The 22,386-nt window shown below is 39.3% G+C and overlaps 1 protein-coding gene and 1 long non-coding RNA gene across 3 annotated transcripts in view; one reads left to right on the top strand and one right to left on the bottom strand.

The window, feature by feature from the left end:
- Nucleotides 1–296: 296 nt before the first annotated feature.
- Nucleotides 297–8,991, bottom strand: LOC110015912 (uncharacterized). Its single transcript, XR_002874140.2, has 4 exons — nt 8,863–8,991; nt 6,425–6,451; nt 6,275–6,359; nt 297–432 (listed from the first exon to the last, which is right to left on the bottom strand). It is a non-coding gene; the product is annotated as an uncharacterized LOC110015912 (long non-coding RNA).
- The window catches only part of LOC101173155 (voltage-dependent calcium channel gamma-7 subunit), a 30,771-nt gene continuing 16,847 nt past the window's right edge, over nt 8,463–22,386 (top strand). Inside the window, exons 1-2 of one of the 2 annotated variants that reach the window (XM_004074256.5) lie at nt 8,463–8,689; nt 18,115–18,310. In XM_004074256.5, coding sequence (XP_004074304.1) covers nt 18,115–18,310 — 196 coding nt within the window. In that variant the 5' untranslated portion in view covers nt 8,463–8,689. Of the gene's footprint in view, nt 8,690–18,114; nt 18,341–22,386 lie in introns of both variants that reach the window. The other variant, XM_078954882.1, reaches the window with a different exon arrangement.

Genomic DNA, 22,386 nt, shown 5'->3' with positions numbered 1-22,386 from the left:
CCTTTATCCACCTTTGTCATGGTAGGGAGAACACATCAAAGTAAGGGTGGGGTCATCTAAGATAGCACAAGGGGTATTCACTGTAAGTTACCAATGGTTAAGTTACTAACACATTTAACAAGTACACCCAAAGGCCCACTGTTCAAGGAAAATCACAGCTGGTAAACTTTTTTTTTTTCCTTTTCAGAGTCAGTGGTTGCCGTAGCCTCCAGACCAGCATTCCTTTGTGAGTCACTTTTTACCGGTCCACATACAAAGACTAAATAATTTTCTTTTTTAAATTTATTTTTTGATTGTGATCAACATTTTATTTTGAAAAACTACCGATTGTTCCTCACGTCTGTCTTTGACTGACTTGATGTACATCAGCATAGTTGCCTCAGTCCCATGTCTTACCCAAATCTTCTACCTTCTTAAAGCAGCTGCTCCGGTCTGCAACACAAAGAACATTGTTGTTAAATTGAACCACAACCCCCACTCCCCAACTATCAAAGTTAGCAAAAAGCAAACGTCAATGAAAATTTTAGTTTCAGTGAATAAGAGCCAGTAAGGAAATAGAAACAGAGAAAAAAAAACAGGAATTCTACTTAAAATATAGAATTGTTACAACAGTTGTTGCTATTTATTAAATCCACTCTACATAATAATAATAATAATAATAATAATAATAATAATAATAATAATAAAAACTTATAAATAAAATATTAAAAATGCCCATACAGACCAAAGTGCTGTTAAATAGCAGATAATAAAACATGTAAATAATCAGGTAAAAAAAAGATTCAACGTGTACAAGGAAATTGTACATTGTAAAAAAAATCTATCACAAACATTATATAAAAGAGAATAAATTGAAATTAGGTGGGATAAAAGAAAGAGAGAGAACCTCTTCATTGAGTATTAAAAGGTAAATTGAAAAGTGGGTTTTAAGAAAGGACTTAGGTAGTGATGTAGCCTCTCTAACATTAATTGGAACATTCAGTGCCTGGCTCTCTGTGGACACTGCTAATAAAGTTGCACACACTGTGGATTCATAATTGCATGTTTATACATCAGAACTGCACTTCAAAAAATACTTTTTTTTTATGTTGGTCAAATCCTTTTGATTTGTACTTCCTTCAACCCCTTATAAAGACCCACTTCAATAAAAATCCTGTTTTGTTTTGTTTTATAACATGTTCTTCTGGCATTTTTCTGATGATAGAGGACATATATAAAGAAAATTAATATTAAAATATAATTCCGTGATGGATCAGAAGCAGACACAAAAATGGGAATTGGAAAAAGCATGAAAGCTGACGGCACAAGTTCCCTGCGCCACTCCATCCTGATGCATCCATTTGCAGACAAATAGATCCATGTCTGTCTTTGTTTTCCTTGTCCAAACTGACATCTGGCTCAGAACCACACAGCTAGTTAACTATAACATAGCCCCTTATTTTTGTTGCATTGGTAATGTTAGATTGGGTTTGTGAGGGGCTGTAAGCTAGCAGGAGAGCATGTAAATGGACGGATGATGGAAAGGGGGCAGGCTCACTCTGTGCCAGCAGTCGTGCCCGCAACTTAGAGCCAAATTTCTAATGAATTTGTGTTGCTCTGCAGAAACTATGTCCTAGACAACAGGTTTTGGGATTTTGGCTCAAAACAGCATCATCAAAGTTAAAAGACAACTGGGAATGCAAATACAATACATCAAAAGATGAATGAGTGGGACTTTAACCCCTTGATGCCTGAATTTGATTCCAGAATTAAAATAAAATCATCATTTTTTTGCTTTCAAATTCAGGTAACTTTGGAGCCGAAGTGGTTTGATGCATATTTACCTTTATTGGCGTCAATGAATTGGAATAGATGTAAAGGGTTTGAAGATGACGATGCAGAATTAAGGAAAAAACGTCATCGCATGGGTTAAAATTCATCTCTCAACGGAAGTTTAAACCTTCTATAAATATTTGACAGACAGTGTAGATTTTATAAAACTATATTGCTGATTTTTAAAAGCAGGCACAGCCCTATTTGGGCTCCACATGTCTGCATGTTGACAGGATGGCAATCATATATCAGCATGAGTCCCCACATTTCTGTCCCCTCTTTTTACCAACCACATCCACACCCTTTTTTTGATGTCAGATGTATTCTCTCCCTCTAATCTACTTCACTTTCATCCTTCATCTCCTGTTATTTTCCAGGTAGATATGCTCTGATTTACAGTTGTCACAGCAACTGCAAAAATGGCTTTAAAATTTTCCAAACAGAGGCAAATCTGAGGGTGGGTCCAGCCAGCAAGGCTCGCTGCATTTCTTAAGTCTACCGCTATTTCTAAAAGCCTTTTTTTAGAACAATTTAGGAAAACAGTGTTACCAGGAAAACCTATATATATTTTTAGTTCTTTCAGGCAAAAAAAGCGATGACGACACTTTCAATAAAATGCAGATGAAGATGCTCCCTTTTCTGCATTCCATTGATGTAGAAACCCCTCTTTTCAGCACTATGGTGTGCAGATCAATGTACTGCCAACTATTTATAGCTCTCCTCGTGAATTGGATTTCCCTGACAGGGGGCTAAAAATAGCGTGGAGGCAAGAAAGCGGGGGTGGGGAGGGATCCCAAAGGAATGAAGAGAAACCTTGAAGGATGGGAGGAGGTGGAGAGAGGCAATCTATAAAGGCTCTGCTTTCAATGCAAACGCTGCAGGTTTTTTCCTCACCCCCTCTCTAGCATTGACATATTTTTCCCCTTTTTTTGGTAATTAAATTATGGTTAATTAACAGATAACACCTCTAATGTTATTCCACGAGCTTACAAGATGCTTGAATAGTGATGATACATATGCAAACTGAAAAAAAAAAATCTGATGACGATGCTGAGAGACAGAGAAAAGGACAGTTACATTTGTGGATCGTTCCCCAGTTATCCCTTAAGCATCTTGGTGCCAGGAGAGTTTTACTTCAATTACCCCACAGTGGAGCTAAAAAAGGACGCCTCAGGCAGAAGCAGTGGCTTTCTTTGTCCACTGGGAGATGCTTTTAAGAGTTCTGTGCCGATGGAGCAGCTTTGGTCTCACAATCTTTACACACCTAAACACATCTCCAAAGTTGGACTTTTTGTGCACTGACAGAAGCTGTAATATTTATTTATTAATCTATTTTGGTACCAAACGAAGGTTAGAAAGATTTTTTACATTTTAAAAATCAGCCCAATTGAGCTACTCAGGAATACAGCTGACAATTGTTTTTTTATGATGTAACATTCATTTCTTATTTTACTTCCACATGTGTAGCAATAAGGTTGCTGGGTTACATGTTTAGCTGTAAATGTCCACACTTCCGGTTTACTCTCTACTGTGAGAGTTTTAATTTAATTTCCAGAATGTCTTTTATATATTTTTTTTGCTTCTTTGTACACTTTTAGTCTCTGTGATTCAAGCAAAATAAAGACGAATCCCATCTTTCTTTTCAAGGCTCCTCTTAAGTTTTTTCGTGGCTTTTGATATTTTTCTACATTCATTATAAACACCAAGACAAACAAACGATAATTATCTTTTATCCTTGTCTGCATCTAAATGTTGCTTTTATATTAGCTGTTGTCTAATTCAGGACTATTCCTCTTTTTACTTTCTATGTTTTTGCCAAATTCATCTCCATTCGTCATCTTTCAGATCTGCAAAGAATAATACTTAAAGGGAACTTTTTAAGCTTCTAATTCTTTCAGTGTCACGTTTGAGGATTTGCCCGTTTTCCACACCAAAGCTTCACCTTGTTTCTTTTGATTTGTTGTCTCCTGATCTTCAGTCTATTACTACTCTCTGAAGATTAGTGTTTTTTTTGAGTGGATTCTTCTAATGTTTGTTTCCTTTAAGTCAGTTTGCAATCAGCTTGCTTCTGTTTTCGTGTTTTCTGTTTCCTCCCATTAATTCTTTCAGTTAGTCTTTGTCTTTTCCTCTATTTTAAGTGTCCCTTCTTTTTAGTTTGGTGATCTTTGAGTGTGTGTATGTTTGAGTGTGTGTGTGTGAGTTCATGAGCTAGTCTCCTCAAGGTAGATTTTTAACACCACCCTCGTCATCAGCCACAATAGGTTGAACTTCTTTCAACTTTTTTCAAAACTGTCTAGAAGTTTCTCACATTTTTTTTTTGAGTGTGGCTACAAATCTAAGCAGAACTTTGCACTGAAGTTCAAAACACCTGGAGTGGTCTCAACACATTTTGGAAATTCCAAAAAAAATGTACTTTGTAATCATTTCCCAACGGTTGTTGTCCAGCAGAAAAAAGAAACTTCTCTCTGAATGCAGGTTCCCCACAGAGTCCAAATCCATAACTTGACACATGGTCCATACTGCACCATGGTTGTTTATTGTGCCATTATTGTAACTACATAGCAGGAAAACGAAATTGAATCATGGTGGAAAACAGTAAATGTTTTTACATGGCTTTCCGTGTCTTGCCAACATTTTTTTTTCATCACTACAATGAAGGTGTCAGGATTTGACAGCTAAACACAATATTGTTCTTGGGCAGGACTAAAAACCGACATCTACTAACAGTTACCTAAAATTCCCCAAAGTGTACGGAAGCTTTACATTTTTGGATTTCAAGCAGATGTGAATCCATCCCAGTCCTGTGGTGACTGAACTTGTGGGTTTTTTAGCAGTAGAAGGCATTTTGACTCAAGACCAGTTGGCCTGACGCGGGAATAACCACTAAAGTAGGTCGTGTGCTCCCTCGCAAGTATGTTTGCGATGACGAGTCACACATTTCACCAAATTATGCACGAGATTTCTTCACCCTCTAGTGTGGACTCCAGTAGAAAAGTCATAGAATTCTATAGGATATGTGAGTCTTTACCCAATATGAAACATAAGGACATTTTAAGTGTTTGTAAAAAAAAAAAACTCCAGTTATTAATGAAGCACTTTTACCTCCACTGGAAGACGACAGACTTGTAGAGTTGAGACTGAAACGCCCACTTAAAGTGACCCATTTTTAAGCTCAACATGGCTGTTCAAAGATTTCCTTCAAGAAATAGAAATATAGGCCACTGGCAAAGGTTAATGTGTCTCTAAGATGTGACCACCTCTGAATGTGCACCCTATGGAGGCGCACCACCTGTCTGAGCGTATCAGGGGGGTTGCCCCTGACAGGATAAAAGAATGCAGTTACAAATGTTTAATCTAATCCAGACCTGTCCTCATAAACTGTTTTAATATATCCACATTTCATTTTTTTATGCAGATGATACAATTCATTTATTTAAGCTTGTTTGCATTTCTATGTTAGGGCAGGTTTGGTAACGCCATGAGCAAACTTCCTGAAAACATGAGGCATTAGTTGGTTAGATACACAAATTAAACTAGAAGGGGCTGCATTTCCAGAAGAAAATGCAGGATTAAATGCTATATTGCTGAATAAACATAAAACTTAAAGGGTAATAATTAGCAAAAATTAAAAAGTAAAAAAATGTAGAAATGCTCAAAGTAGCTGTATAGCATTCAACCAATTAAATTTAAATCATTAAAGGATTTTATTCAAAATAATAATGTACATCCTTTTTATTCATCTGCTAAAATATTCAACAGACTCAGGATGTCAAAGGTGCAAGCAGTATGTACCTGTGTCTATTTACTGCAAGTGGGATCAGTTTCCATATGGTCTTCACATAAACACATGCAAACACGTGCGCGCGCATGAACGTGCACCCTCTGAGTCACGACCTACTGTATCAGTCTTTGGGTCGCCAGGAGCTGATAGGGCCATTCACCCATGAAAGAGGCAATGGAAGCAGAACAAGCTCTGATAAACAAACAGGCATCACATGCTGGAGCACAGGGGGACACAAGCAAGCAGTGCCTTTTTTGAAGCACATCACTGACCTCCCTTTAGCTCACACAGTATACAGTATCCACTTTGATTCTATAATTTGCTGACAGATTTTACTAACATTTAAAGTGTTTTTTTCTGTGTGTGTTTTCATCTGAATCTTCTGACTTGCAAGATTCTCGTGTGATTTTATTAAATTTTGGTATAAATAATTTAGCTTGATTTCTTTCCAGTTTTCCTATTTATTTATCTACAGTTTGTCTTTTCCATAACAGTTTGTTTTTCAACCAGTTTCCGTCATGAAGGACTAGTCCACTTATTGGGCTCTTGTAAGACATTGCTTTGCTGTGGGTTCATCACAGGGTATTGCATCCCACTCCCTGCCTTCTCCATATTGGTCCTCAGAAGGGTCCCTACGTGCTCGGCTAAGGTTCCCCTACCGGTATTTGCTCTGCCACTTACCTGATCTCTGTATTCTGCACTCCATCTTGGTCTGTGTTTGACATTCTGACCCTCCTCCAGATCATCTTGTACCCAACATTAAGACCTGGAGGATCAAACATTTTTAAACTGATAGAAGAGATCAAAACTTGACTTTTACTGAGATTTTACCTCAGTTTGTTTCCACTGCACATGAGGCTTAGAGAGAGAGAGAGAGAAACGGGAACAAGTGAGCCGCTAAAAATAAATTCCATTCAATTCCATTCAATTCAATTCAAATTTATTTGTATAGCCCAAATTCACAACAACAGTCGTCTTAATGGGCTTCGTACGGGTAATTGTAAAGTAACATACAATCAAAAGGATCATAAATGCATAGAAGTCAATAGGAGAATACTAAAATGTAACTAAACAGACTAAACTAAAAAGGGTATTCCTGCCCTTTGACCCTTCCTTCACGGTAAGGAAAAACTCCTAAAAAAACGGATTCCGGAAAAAACTAAGAAACCTCTGGGGTGTCCACATGAAGGAGGGATCCGACCCCAGGACGGACAGGCGATTACAGGAACTCATAGAGAAGAATTAACTTATCCAACTCTACAACTACATCGAGTGAGAGGTGACCAGACCAACTTTAGAACCTCCAATGCTGGTCACCAAACTGCCATATCTTAACAAAAACAACGCATGAACTAAACCCTGAAAAGAAAAAAAAACAGAAAACGAGAAAACAGAACCTTCATCCCCACAATGTAAAGCCAGGAGTACATGACATCAACTAGATTTTCGTCATGATCAGGACGAGCGCACAGTACATACGCACGCCGGAATACAAGACAGAGCAAGGTCGATCCATGAGCTGAAAGAAAACGCTGCTCAACGTTTTAGAGGAGAAACGGGGATTCCTTCATAACTGGTTCCCCACTGGCAACTATGGTAACCAAAAACTATCAAATCACTATGTGGGGTTTATTTTGTATTTTGAAGCATAACATGAACCTGTGACAGTGAAGAAGGCTTCCCCATTAAATTATCCCAAACTCACTTTTTTAAATTGAGATATGTGACCAAAAAAAGGAAAATAGGAACAATTTATGTGTTCTGAACACCTGAGTTTTGAGGTGTGGCCATTTAGATAAAATTAGGGGGAATCAAGAAACTGTCATGGTGCCTCTGTCAGCTCTCCTCCCCTCCCCTCTCTGCTTGGCTCCTGATTCCTCTCAGCTGTGTCCACTCATCTCATCTACCACCAGACCTTCAAAGGAGATCCAGAACCAGTATTCATCACCAGTTCGTTACCCCTGATGGTGCCTAGTTTGGTCTCATCTCTAGTGCAGTCCATGTGCTCATGTTCTCGTCTAACGTTGTTCATGCCTCGCCTTCAGGACCTTCATATCACGAGTGGACACCTGAGTCGCCTGTTTACCCGAGCCAAAGAACCTCACGGAGCTCCAAGAACCTCAAGCCACGCCACAAGCCAATTCAGACCTCCAGCCACGGCACGAGCCATACTTCCAGCAACTTCACCCGCTGCTCTCAAGCCTCCACCCACATCAAGATCTCAAGCAACTCCGAATAACATTAAAACTTCACTTACCAACTTACTCACCTTGTGTTTACCCTCTGGGTTCCAGCACCTGGGTCTGCCTCGCCTAGCTTGCCATGACAGAAACATTCTTAATCCCCCCAAAAGGTGGAAGCCCAGGCTGATTGTTCTTAGCCTTGTGGTTTCTATCTTTGGTTTCTATCTGATTCAATAAAATAGGCCTGGAGTACAGACCTAAGGTACCTGTTGGACCTGGGTTGGCTGCAGCCAAGTATTTCAATGTTGGCTAAAATGTAAAGTTATGTTATGGTTCGTATCTCCCAATTGTATCCAAAGGTGACGGTGTACTTAGTACTATCTGCCTTTCCTGATGCTTTAAAATGAGGGCTCCTTTTCCCCGCCAGCTTTACAAGATCAGTTTCCATCTTGTAAATGGTATGTATCATGTGGTGAAGAATAATCGTGTTTGCTTGGGTTGCTCGTTAATGAGTTACACGCAGTTAAAAGCTGATGTAGGTCTGAATCAGCCCTGCTGTCATCTCGCATGATGTGTCCTCAATTCCTGCGCTCCCATGCTATGCTTCTTTTAATGCGCGTGTGTGAGCGCGCGGGAGCCTCCTTCTCCCTCTAGCCTACATCACTGCAACCCCACCACCACCCCCCACACACGCACCAGTCCCACCTCCCTGTTCCCAAACTAGCGAAGCCAATTCAAGCTATTCTCCGCAGTGCTGGAAGAGCGGAGTGAAGAAGGAGCAGAAGCAGGAGGAAGAGAAAAGAATCGCAGAGGCGCTCCATAAGGGAGGAGGAAGAGCAGCACATTTTGGTGTTGGGGCTCGTCAGCGCGCACAGCATCTTGGCTGAAGCGTCCAGCTCTTTTGCTCTGCAGAGTGAGTACCTCCTGCTGCTTCATCTTTAAACGCGCCCGCAGCTCCCCATCCCACCAGCGCGTCTTCCATGTTTCACACCTCTGTGCGTTTTAAAAACCCCACTTTCTTGAAGCGTGTTTGGCTGCGTGTGTCAGGACCCCCCTCGTCACGCGCGTGACAGCACAGTCGGTTACCTTCAGTGATGCGCCGTGGCTCGCTTCCAGCTGCTGGCCAGCGTGCGCCTCAACAGTCGCAACTGGAAGGATGAGGTGATACGTAAACGCGGGGAGTCTGATGGGAACAGAGCTTTCCTAGTATGGAAGGGGAGCACAGGAGAGCGTGTCAGGAAGGAATGGTGGCATTGGAGAAGAAGTGCGGGGAATGTTTGTGTGCGCGTTTGAGAGCGTGCGCGCTCTGGAAAATTACCCCTGGCTCAGGATTGTGGGGAAACCGTCCTGTGATCCTGCTCCAACAGACTGCAGCAGTTCTGAGCCTTCGTTTCTTTTGTCCTTCTCTTACATCTTCATAAGTCTGAGGAAACTCCTTTCAGCTCTTATATTGTCCCCAGATCACACCTCTGTTGGTGCTTTTTGATGGTGTTTACAAACTTTTCTCTCCTTTATTTTTTCATAAATGGAGCCTGCAGTCAGACACAGAAAAAATCTCGTCCAGATTTTTTTAACCTTCTCAATTAACAGATGTGCAAAAAATATACAAGAAATTTTTAAAAAATGTATTTTTTAATTCCAATTCCTTGTCTGTTGTAGAAATGTATATTAAAGTTAAAACACAAAACAGTTGTTGGTTTGGTTAGCCGACATTTAATCTTTTCTTGCAAAATTGACACGTTTTTGTATTTGCTTTAGATGGAAAAGGAAACCTTGCAGGTGCAGATGAAATGTGAGGAGCTGCTAATCAGTCCTTGCCATCACAGTCATTACAAATGAACAGTGTAAACAAATATCAGAAATGACCCTCATCATTATTACTCATCCAAAACGTCAAGGTTTTCAGCAAACAAGAACAAGAAAGGATTTTGTTTTTTTTGTTTTTTTACTTTAAACACATGAATATAGGAATAATAGTAATTATGTGAAGCTTTTGGATTCCTGAAACCCTCATTTCGTGTATAAAAGAACATTCATATAGGTAGATAATTCCGGTTATCAGTTTCTTAATAGATGCATCATGTGATGCTTTTAGAGACTATTTTAACTAAAAGGGCTAAACATCACTAGCCTTATTAAGCCAATTGTTCCCAAGTTATACTAACCTCATGATCTAACGAGTGCTGACAGAGACCAGTCCTAACTGACCAGTGAAATATGCAACACTGTTACTGTTATCTAGTATTCTAATTTGATGAAATCCTCTTTTGTAGGCTGCAACCCCAATTTGTGCAAATAAATACATAAAATCAATTAAACAGAGGGCCCTGAATCTATTTTCAGTGAAAGTATTTTTTTATAGAATTGTGAAAATGAATACACCTTCCATCAAATTCAAATTTTCTGGAAATGGTGTGTATTTCAAAGAAAGCAGACGTTTGTTGTGGCGCAACTGAACCCTAAATGTGTAGAGTTGCTAGATACACATTGCCGTTTTTTTTATTTTATTATTATTACTGAAAGGGCAATAAAAAGCTGCAGCATGTATATTTATAATTAATTTTGTCTACTTATTTATTCACAAGTAAAAGTCAGTAGTTTTTGACTATTGATCTGAGTTCAACTAATTAATCAGATGTCAGCCTAAAAGTCCACAATTTATTTGTCCGGTGTTATAATTACATTAATATTGAAAAATAGAGAATAGAATAGGATAGACCTTACTGTTAATGCCAGCAGCAAATAGTAAGTAAAATTGCAAAAATGCCAGGAAGAATGCCAGCAGATATAAAACAAATTCAATCTCTGTCATTTTGACGACACATTTTCAAATGTAGGAAACTGCACCAACATTCGACACATTTTTTTTCCCATGCAGATATTTTATATTAGAACTGTTTAGTTAATACATTTTTATATTATGCACATAAATTAAACCACTAAGGTGGTTGCAGTGATGCCATTTCTTTTTTTTATTAAAAAAAAGAGAAGTAAAATGAGGTGTCTTGTGTAAGGAGTGAGGTTCTGGTGATGAGAATTGAGCAGATGCTGGGGATCCATGGGTCAGGTAAAGTGGACAGCTGTTTACTTAATTAGGATGTTCTCACGTCTGTGAAGTGCTTGTTGAAAATGTGAGCTGCTCCCTGAGGTGAGAACACCGGAATTACACACTAACATTGCTTCTTTTAACAGCTCACCGTCGCTGAAGCTCGATAACAGCGGCGACATTTGTCAGTAATAGATGGGTGAAAAAAGCACCAAGAAATGATGCTGTGCTATAACCTCTGCTAACCTGCAGAACTCCTTTAGAACTCATGGGAACCCTTTCAAATGAGGACATGCATTGTGTTGCTCACAGTATGGAAATTTGACTTTATAAAAAGAAGACTGAAAATAAAGTCTTTAAAGTCATATTTATACATTTGGCCTGTTGATCTTTGATCTCTTTGTGTGTCTGTGATTCAAATTTTCAACATTTTTTTCTGTTACTTGTTATTGCATTCTGATGTTGATGAGGTTTAAATAAAAAGTAAAAGTAAAAAGAAAAATATGAATCATAATTAAGAGAAATGCAGTTAAAACACAAATAAGTTCACAATTGAAAATGTAAAAATTAATGTACTGAGACATTTTGTTGAATTACAACAGTAGTCTAGGTAACACGCATTAGTAATGCATTCAACTTTAGAAATGTAATAAAGATGTAGCCAAACCCACTTCTTCGTGGGTGGGGGAAGTGGATGTGGCTTACACAATACTGTTTTATTGAGGGGTGGAGGGGAAATTATCAATGATAAATGATTTCTCTATTTCTTTGTTTTTTAACTTCCATCTTGCACCTATTCTCCTTTTTTCTACTGTCGTCCCTCACAGATTCGTATCGTTTTTTTTTTTGTTTTTTTTTACTTGTCAAGTCTTGAAATCAAATTTCAGATCTGATTTAAAGATTTTATTTGGGGGTGCAGGTTAGCAGTTAAAGGTCAGCAACTGCAAACCCCACCCCCCCACCCCCACAGGCTTGTTGGAGCCAACTGTGACCTCAGACAAAGATTACACAAAGTGAGTGAAGGTGAAAGAAGGAACTGTTTAAGCCTCTGTTAATGCTCCTGTGCTGCTGTACAGGTATTTAACACATCCTCTGTGTGTGAGTGCGTGTGTTTGTGTGAGGGTACTTGGTCTTTCCTCAGTTTTTGGGCCAAGGTCTTCTCCTGTTTTCTGTCTTTGACAGGCTCATCTGTTTTACCATAAATGTTTTCAAAGTAGCTGTGTGAGCCGATTATCCATCCGGCCGTCTTTGTTCTGATAAGCTTTTGCTTCTTGAAGCTGCATTGAGCTGCTGCTCTGAGAAATGAGACTCTGAAAGACTGATGCTTACTTTTGTACTTTTCCAGCTGCATTATGGAAAGTGTTGATATTTAAATCTTTTATTAAAGTAAATGCCGTTTCTGGTGCTTCAACTGGAAACATTCCCTCTTCTTTTGTCTTTTGCCCTTTGCTGACCTTCTTCCACTCCTCCAATGCCTTCAGCATCCCATTGTTCCCCTGAAATTCTTTTGACTTTCATAGTTTGTTCCATTATTTTCTTTGCTCATAACAAAAATTTTATATATAATTATATTCTACCCTTTTAGCTTTGTAACCTTTTTCTTTTTTTTTTATCATTGGCATCTCTTCATCAGCATTTCTTTAAATACATCCTCACCTCTTCTGCCAGTTGGCAGATGCCCCCCTCCCTGCTGACAGAAGGGCAAACTGCCTTCTCTGCAAGAAAAACAACAACAAAAAACGCCCCACCTCTGATGGCATGGCAGGAACGCCATCTGTGGAACTCCGCCCGGCACCATGGGAAATGTAGTTTCTCTGCAGTTGCTTTAACCCATCCCTAAATTATATTTTTATTTATTATACTTTTTTAAAATCTGTTTTATCTCTGTTGCAGTGACCAAGATTTCATATTTTTAGATAAATTCTCACTTTAGGAAGATACTATTTTTTTCAAGGGATTTAATTCTTTAAGTAGTAAGAGTAGTGTCCTCAAAATTACGGTATTAATGGTTTTCAAATTTTCTTGGTACCAACATCTATGAGTTGGAATAAAATACAAAAAAAATCATAATATATTGAATTTTACTGATAAAATGACTTAAAAATTTTCTTTAAATCAGTTTATCTTTAGGCTTTTTGCTGAAGAGAAAATTACCTTAAAGTAGAAAAACACCAAAAATAAATGTAAATCTACTTTAGTGGAGTGAAAGTGGTCTTAATGGGCATTGTGGGCTTAATGGGCTTTTTTGAGTTGAAAAATTTCAACATACTTAATTATTCTTGCTTTTCAGTTATTTCGTATCAAATTTTTACAATTATTCATTTTGTGTTATAGTTATAACGTTTTTTTTAATAGTTTTTAGGATTCATTGACATTTACAATCATTTAATGGGAAGTCTGTTAGGCAGAAAATGGCCTGGTGTTGCTGGGAATCCTAAAAATAGTAAGAAAAAGCTAATTATTAGAAAGGTAAAACTTTTGTAAATGTAAAACCTGTTAAGATGACTGAATTGAACTCAGTTGTCCTGAAAAACTTGATCAGTTTTTTTATGAAGTTGTTCAGTTAAATATTATTTGCTCAATCGGCTGAAGAAACATTGATCTGTAATAGTAGCTCAATATTGTTCATCTATCGTGAAAAATACAACAAAAATGGGATTTTACAATAATTACTTAGTTAAATTCTTCTTGTTGAAAAGAAATTGAATCTGTTTGAGTGGAAATTTATTAAAATGTCACATTTTGAAAATACTTTCTGAGGATTTAAAGCTTTATTTTCAAAAACAAAAATACCAATAAATGCACTTTACCATTTTAATACATTTTTTGGTATCTTCAGATTAATAAAAAAATAGTTTTACTTAGATAAAAACCTTTAAGCAATAAAGAGCACAGTGAAATGATTTACTTTTCTTCTTTCGAAAGGTTTTAAACAACTTTAACCTGTTATATAATTACCAAATGTTCACAGTTGACCTTAAAAAGCAGCTTAAGTTGTTAGAAAGTCTAAGATGGGTAAAAGTATATTTGATAATGTTGATCAGTTGTGTGATGGAGTCAAAGATTAAATGGTTTTGGTGTCACTAGGTTATTGATTAATGTTCTTGATCTATATCTCTGTTCTAAAAATTGTCCATTTTAATGTTCTTGCTATTGCAGCATTAATCTGTGTATTCTGTTATAGTTGTGTAATTTAATTTAATACTGGTTAGCAAAAACCTAGAAAGGTGTGGTTGGGATTCAGTTTCAAAGGCTATGGGTTTTGTGAAGTCCAGATGGGTCTTAATGGGTTTTTTGAAGCTCACTTTTCTCTTTTCTTGCTCATTTTCTTGGAGCACTGTTGTAGCTCAGTGGCGGCTGACGAAAACAACTAAGTTTCACTAATCAATTTTGAATGAATGGCTGGCATTTGCTCTTTTGAGGACACTTTAAAGGATATTGATTGCCATATGCTAGAAATCAACATGACCTAGTTCAGAGAGTGATTTGAGAAAAGGCCAGCAGTAGATCTGGATGCCAGCTAAACACCACACAATGCAGATTGACGCTCGGAGCAGATGCAACATCCTTTGAGATGCTAATTTTGAGATGTTCACCAATTCACTGCTTCCCTATAACAAAAAAAAAAAAAAAACAGCATTTTAGACCCTTAAAATTCATAAATCCTGTCTTTTAGGGAAGCTTGTGTCTCATTAAGAGAACCCATGTGTCGCTCGGTGTGCCCAGCAGCCTCAGGCGGGAAGTCGCCCTGCTGTGCCGACTCCACTTAGTTGAGCACACAAATTGACCAAAATTTACGAAGACAATTACCAAACAGAATTACCGCAAATCCTTCCATTTCCATTTGAGCTGTCTGCTGGCTCTGTAAAACCAACAGAATGTTGCAGATTTCCGCCTTAGTTCCAACCATTGGAACCTGGATCCATTTTAAGGCCCCAAAAAGAGAGTCTTCATATTACTGCACTACTTTATGGTGTTTGAAAGCTTTGAAAGGATATTACATTTGTTAAAATACATAAGGGATAATGTCCGACAAGGTGTCTAATATCAGAAATTAATGGATGATGCGGAGGCTTTAACCGCCCGACGCAAAGCAGATTATCACTTTTTAATGAACACCATGCAGCCAATAAGAGTTGAGTATTCACCCGAACCATGGTATACATTTTTTTAAAATAAAATCGTATGAACTTTTTATTTTGCTAACAGCAATCACAACATGATTCATTTGTTTGAAGATCAAGGGGACACAATTACATCAACTACAGTCAGAAAAAGCTGTCCTCCAAAACTGGATGATAGTCTGGAAGCATTCACCCTGTAGTGAACCACGGCAGGGTTCACTTATTGGGCCCTCTTATTCTGACGGCGGACAAAACTGTTTAGTTTAGTTTTCATTGTAGTGCAGATTAGCTTTTTTCACCAAGTAAAGTGGACAATCCAAGGAAATTACCTCTGGTTTGAAATTTACATATACATGTTCACGTGAAGATCTTAGCTTGTAGCCCCAGTTGAAAAGAAACAGTTATTTTGTCCAAGTAAACAAACACTGCTGATGGACCATTCGTCCTAATTTGGTCAGTCTACTCATTTTTTCCACTTACGTTTTTCAAATATTGGAAGTGACGTCCTATAATAGTATGAATTTTGTCAGAAAGAATCTTTTCCAACTTTTGTTTTCTGGCTTGAACTGCATTAGTATGCATAAAAACACACAGCACAGTTTGTGGCACATGTGCCAGAAACTGGGGTGGAGATTTTTCAGTGAAGGATGTTTCACTAAACAAAACACTTGTAAGTGACTCTTGTCTAAGTGAGACAATCCTCTGTGACACTGCTGAATGTGCTTTGCATCATTTAGCTTGACTGACAAGGTCACGCCTCACTCCTCTCCTGCCTGACAGCCCTTTCTTTGTGCTCACTTGTGATCTTGTCAGCCAAAGTTGCACTGCTCCTGACTGCTCTTCTGTCAGCTTCTCCTCGCACCGTTCTCTACCGGTAAACAACATTTTTGAAGAATTCCTGAGATTCCCTTAATGCACCAGAGTTGAAAAATTTTTGGTGTTTTGGACTTTGACTTGTGAATTTCAGAGACAGAAGAAATGTGTTGGGATTCAAATTTGTCAGTTCTGAAAAAAACATGATTCCTTAAGTGTCCAAACATTTTTTCACCAACAATGAAACACAATTTCCTGTTTGTGTTTTGTTTGGTTTCAACATTTTCTTCCAACAAAACAACAGTTTTAACAGACTTACTTCGCTTAAACGCAACAAAAAGCGCCATGCCTCTCTCCGTGGTGCTGAAATCCCTCTGAAATTGTGTTTGCTTTTCTTACTAATTTTGTTTGGATTGTCTTCAAATGTGTGAAGTATTGAACTAAATAATGTTAATAAGGTTTAAAATAATTTAAAAAAAAAGCACATAAAGTAGAATAAGGTGACAGGACCTGTTTGTAGTTGCTTCGATGTTCGGTGATCTGCAACGTTTGGCATAGAGTTAGAAGGTGGTGGTGTTCAGGGTGGATCCACTGACATTCCCCCGTCTTACGTCCTGACTCCACGCAGGCACAGGTTCTGTACTTGGAAAAGTCCATGCTGGTAGTCTCCTTCAGGTGTTGGGAAATGATTGAACCCAGGAATGTAATGTTTCTGCTGCCAAAAGTGGATACTTAGAGGCAGCCCATCTCCCTTCATCAAGCAAGCTCTTGCTCCAGGTTGTTCTGACAATATGTAGGACCTCTGTGTCCCCTGAATTTCTTTAAGCATCTCCATCACACGTTAGACTGATCTAAAAGATGCCATCAGCATATTTTAGATTAGGCACCCCACTACTCCCCCTGTAGTGTGAAAGAAGCTTTTAATGAAGTGTATTTTCTGTAATATGTTGTTTGTAAAGATAAAACTGTGTTCACTGTATTCCACTTCCAGGCAATATGTCATGCATTATGCTCTCCATACATGCACAGAAAGCCTCTGGCACGATCCAATTAACAGCACTGTTAGTGTTCAGCTGCAGTTGAAACTGTTTGTTTTGTGTACTGCTGTAGGTAGTCCCAACCTGCTAAATAAAAACAGAACAAAAAGGAGGAAATCTGCTTCTTTTCTTGCAGACAGAGGTAAAACATTATTGGTGAATAATCAGAGGATTTGTTTTGGTTTGAAGTTGTTTCCCAGCCTTCTGAAAGGATACTCAGCTTCCTGAATGCCCTGGAAGCATCAGATCCGCATCACCTTGGAATTGTCACTTTCGACAGCCCTGTGAATGAGACCTCCATTTTGATTGGCTGGATGAGGCTTCCTGTGTGTGTTTGTGTGTGTGCATTTATGTGTGTGTCAACAGTTAATGAAATGGAAGACAGAAACTGCTCTTCTGCCACCAAGTGAGTGAAAATGTGAACTGCATTGGAGTCTGTCTGCTGGATTTTAGAGGAGCCCATCCAGAATAATTTATCCCAAATCAGAATAGTTCCTGAATGAGCTCTGCTATGATTTAAACCGAATGTTTGACAAACTGAAACTCTTCTTTTTTGCCATTACTTGTACTGAGAAACTTTGAGGTGGACTTCCAAGTCTGCTCTATGTTGCCTGTGTAGAGCATCATCCATCTGAGAATTAGATTTCCCCCAGGCTGCATGTCTGTGAAGATTCTCAGTCATTGAGATTGTGTCATCACAGCATTGTGTTCTTCAGGACAACTGGAATTTCAAAGGTTGATCTAGAAGATGTTTGTTTGCTTATCCAAATAGCTTCTTCAGTTCAAGCCTTCTGTCTTTTACCCTCTTTGTTGCATTTTTTTTCTATGTGTTCACCTTTAATAGCTGCTGCTTATCCTTTCAGAACTTGATTTTGCCTCCTTTAAATCTTTCCTGTGACATAATCTTATGGTATGCCCTGATAGAACGTGAAGAAGTAAAGATGCCACTGAATGTTCAGGATTTCAACTTCACATCATCTTATCCGGCCAATGTGGAGCAGGGGTGGCCAGTGAAGGCCCCAACCATAATAGTTTTCTAACAGAATCAACCTCTGAATCTCTTATTTGACTGAACACAAAGGAGCCGGGCGAAGATATCTGATAATTATGTGCAAATCTTTAATGCATTGGTAAAATATGTGCTTCACATTTTGTTGAGCCTGCCCCCTTACAAACTTTGAAGGAGTTTATTCGATCCATTTCTTTTTTTTTCTTTTTTTGCGTGTGTTCTATACTGTGTTTTTGTGTAATTTTGCCTGTTTTCTCCTGAAATGATCACAAACCCATCAGATGTTTTTTTCTGCTCTCTTTCCCTTAGATGAGTTCATTTAGTACAAGGGCGCTGACGCTGCTCTCTTCGGTTTTTGGAGCCTGCGGCTTGTTGCTGGTGGGGGTCGCCGTATCGACGGACTACTGGCTGTTGATGGAGGAAGGAATCATCCTGCAGCAGAACCAGACCACTGAGGTCAAGATGGCTCTGCACTCGGGTCTTTGGAGAGTCTGCTTTGTGGCAGGTTTGCAGAAACAGTGTTTTATTATTAAAAGTGAGTTTGAAGATGACCAGATTAGAGATAATTAGAGTTTAAAGTCCCATTTTATAAATTCTCTATGGCATTGACAGTTAACCCACTTGATATTTTATAGTTTTAGAAGGAAATATGCAACAAGCAATGGTTTTTAAAAATTATTATTTTAAAATGAATTTACAAGATACTTATTTTAAGTTCAGGATTCAAAGCACTTTAATGTTTAATGTCATCAACACAAACGTATAACCACACATACTTTAACACTGGAGCTGTTGCTGGCGACACCTAAGGAACCTACGGTCTTTGATGTAAAGTAATTCTGATTTTTTACGTGATCAGCGTGAATCAGCTGATTCTAACGAGGAGAAAAGCAGATTTTCTGCAATCGGCTTTGCACTATCCAAAAACTGCTTTTCTCTGCGAGGCAATCAGATGTTTTACATTGATTGCGTAAGCACTTCACTACTGTAAAGTGTTGCATACCATTGATTCCACTGGGTTTTCATCAATTGCGTAAATGGTTGAAGAGCTACGCTAGTCGAAAGAATGTCAGTCCTGGAGCTAAAGCTCAGGTCTTAAATGGCTAAATGCACACTTACTGTACTGTATGCCTGAGTACTTTATGCATAACTTTCATCCATTTTCTTTCAAGGTTGAAAAGTTCTCTTACATCATCAACTTTTGTTTGTGCTCCAACGATTGACTGTACAAGAGAACAGGACCAAGTCAGTGAGGGGTCAACTATAGAAAATGGCTTACTTCCATTGCATTGAAATGAATCTCGCAATTTTTCGGCGATATGGCTGTTGCCATGTTGGAACCAGACTTCGACAGAAAGCAGTGATTGGTTTGAGTCGGTCTGAGTCTAAATTTCTATGCGAACCGCTCTCGACCAGCAGGAGGGAACTTGTTGGAAGACCCCAAATTTTCCACTAAAAATGGGCTTGGGAGAATCTGTCATTCAAATACTTTGAATGTTTGACGTGAGACCACATAATTTTACTGAGGCATCCGATTGGTCAGTTTAAAACTTAGATAACTTGCACTACAGAAAAATTATGACAAAAGATAGGATTAGCAAAAACATGTTAAAAAAAAGTAGCAGAGTAAGGATGGTTATTCTGACAAATAGAATTGAGTAACACCTGTTTATTTCTCTATAGAAGTCTATGAGATTTTGGCTTTTTGTAACCAGCAGGCACTTTCTGTCTGGAAGGCGAGGGGGGAGGGATCACTCAGTCTAATAATCTTAGCTCCAACCCCACTAAAGAAAACAAAACTGTTTACTTTTACTTTCATGCAGAGTCTTTGTAAAATATTGCTTTTGTTGTGCAGTATAGTTAAGCGCAGTAAGAGATACTGTTGCATTAATTTAGAGAACCTTGGGAGACGTAAAAATGGCATGATAAAACGGTGGTTTATTTCATAAACTATTTTACACCACCTGACACCAGAACCTGCAGGAAGCCACCTACACCGCTAATCATGATCTACAGCTGGGATTTTTATCATACCTGAGAGACTTCATCAGCCATTAGCAAGAAAGTGGGGATGTTAAGTGTGTTTGATTTATGAGATTGTTGATGTTTTAGCTTCTAAATCTGATCAGAGGAGACAGTTTCATGGGTTGAACATCCTCAAAATAACAGTGACTGCCAAAGTTGCAGCGATAGAAAGAAGTTGGTATGTTGAAATGAAAAACATACTGTAATTGCTTGTATTTTTGTGAGTTAATGCAATTGCAACATTGCAAAATCCTTGAGGGGCTAAACAAAACAATACAAACATTTTAAAGCACTGAGTGTGTGATGGATTTTCAGTGCAATGGTTGACTGTAACAACTGCATTACAGCTTTGTTTGTTATCTGTAGGTTTAGGTCTTACTTCCATGTAAAGGTCAATTAGCCTTGTATACCTTTACAGAACTACAGTTTGTGGGTTTAAAGTTTATCGTAGATAATCTGCGTGTCATGGCACCATCAGCCTATAGAACATTTTGCTTTTATTTACACAAAACAGCAGATTGGATACAAATCGCCAAACGTTTGGCAACAGCAGTCTGTGTGTTTGTGGTCACGACCCTGTCGCTCTGGTGTTCTTCTGTTTCCCTGTTGTCCGACGCTCAGCACAAAAGGTCAGGGGAGGAAAACTCTGATGGCATTTCAAACGGAGACAGGAGCCGTATCACATTCGTCTGTGCATGCACTCAGCAGTTTGTGAGGGATTCGTTTGTGTTGATGTCTGCTCTTGAAATGTGTCCTGTATTTGAGTTTGAGGTAAATCGTTCTGTATTCAGTTCCTTTTCTCTCGATGTTCGGAAAAGAATTTCATTGCAAACCCTTCATCTCTATCTGTCATTGTTTGCCATTTTCCTTCTTCTGTCCTCTATTTTTTTGTGAGCGTCTTTATTTATTTATCTATTCATTTAATTTTTTTTAACTTGTCCTGTCCAACGGCTTAGTAGGCAGATCAGAGCTGAGTGCCTCTTGTATTGGACAGATTTTATTGTTACAATTGGGGTTTATGGATCTTCAATTGTATTTGATGCTAAGGTTTATTTATGAAAATTATATTTGTACGCATTCCTTGTTGGACCGGACGGAAAAAAAGGAACAAAAGAGGAGAGAAAGAAACAGAGTGGGATGTCAGAGACGGGGGATAAGGGGTTAGAGGGGGGGTAGTCGATATTATAAAGTTAAAACATAAAAGTGTCGTAAGTAAATTAGATTACATAACTTAGTTCACACAGCAACAAAAAAAAAAAGTAAAAATAAAAAAAAAGTCTGCTCACAGCTATTTACAGGTTAGAAGTATAATCATGCAGGTAATCATTAATGATTTTTCACCCAAGATTTCTGCATATAGACAGGTACCGATATTAATGAAGAGGGGTGTAGAAAAGTAGAAAAAACAATACCCATACCCATATTTCTGCAAAGGTGAGTAAGCAGGTGGGTTAAATGAATGTGTGCCTCTTGGAGTGTACCTTGATTACACTGAATGCTCCAGCAAAGGCAGGAGGCCCGGCACCCTCCACCCCAGAGCTAGGGGCAAACAGCACAGCAACCCGGCCGATCCAGGCATCCAAGAGCCTCACCGACAGACAAAGATCCAGGAGCAACCACCCAGGCGCTCTGGTTCCCAGGCGCCTGAACCCCAGACCCATCAGACGTCCCCCGCCGACCACAAGCATCCCCATCCCCCCCAGGTAGCCAAGTCTTCCACCACTACCCCCCCCCCCCCCCCCCCCCACATCCCCGGCCAAGCCAACAGGAGGCACAGGCAGGCCAACCAGGACGGCACCAACACCCCCCCGTGACCAGAGACGACAGGGGCCCAGCCCCGGACGCAGACGAGCCCCCCGCCCAGACCAGGCGCAGTCCCGAGAAGCCGGGGTAGAGGCCGACCCCAGCTACACCCGGGGGATGTGGCAGCAGCCCCCCTGAGCGGGGTCCCCCGCGTTCACACAACCCCTGATCCCCAACCCAGAAACCCCAGGGGCAAAAACCCCCACCCCGTCCCAGGTAGTAATCCCAACCTGGATGGCGGAACTCCCAGACCCCTGCCCTGTAAAAACCCCAGAAGTCAGACCCAGACCAGACCACCACAGGCCCCGGAAAGAAGCACATGGGCCACCCCTCCCCACTAGGTGACGGTGCTAATTACAGGCGACCAGAGGGACTGAAGTTCTCCTGTATTGTTTTTGTTCACTGCAGATGTTAGGTTCTGGTATTGATTATAACTGATGCTGTTTTTACTCTTCCAAATAACTAAGATTGTTTTTTTTAGCAATGCAAAGGGCAGTAAAGATGACGGATTACGATCTTTCCTCTATACTGATGGCGCTCATATCACCAAGTACACAAAGAGATGGCGAGGCTGTTATAGGGATGTCGAACCAGGTTGACAAATCTACACACACTTCTGCCAAAACCAGAAGACTGATGTTCAAAGCCACAGTGCGTGCAAATAATGATCTGGGGTATTGCTGTTACCAAACCCACAAGTGTCTGATTCTCTGAGACCCATCTTGAACATCCTTTGTCCTGTGTAGTGAATTC

Source organism: Oryzias latipes, chromosome 11 (genome assembly GCF_053564925.1).
Source record: "Oryzias latipes strain Hd-rR chromosome 11, Olatipes_Hd-rR_3.1".
Taxonomy (NCBI): Eukaryota; Metazoa; Chordata; class Actinopteri; order Beloniformes; family Adrianichthyidae; genus Oryzias; species Oryzias latipes.
The sequence above is the reverse complement of the archived record's forward strand: the minus strand, read 5'-3'. Positions and strand labels throughout refer to the sequence as shown.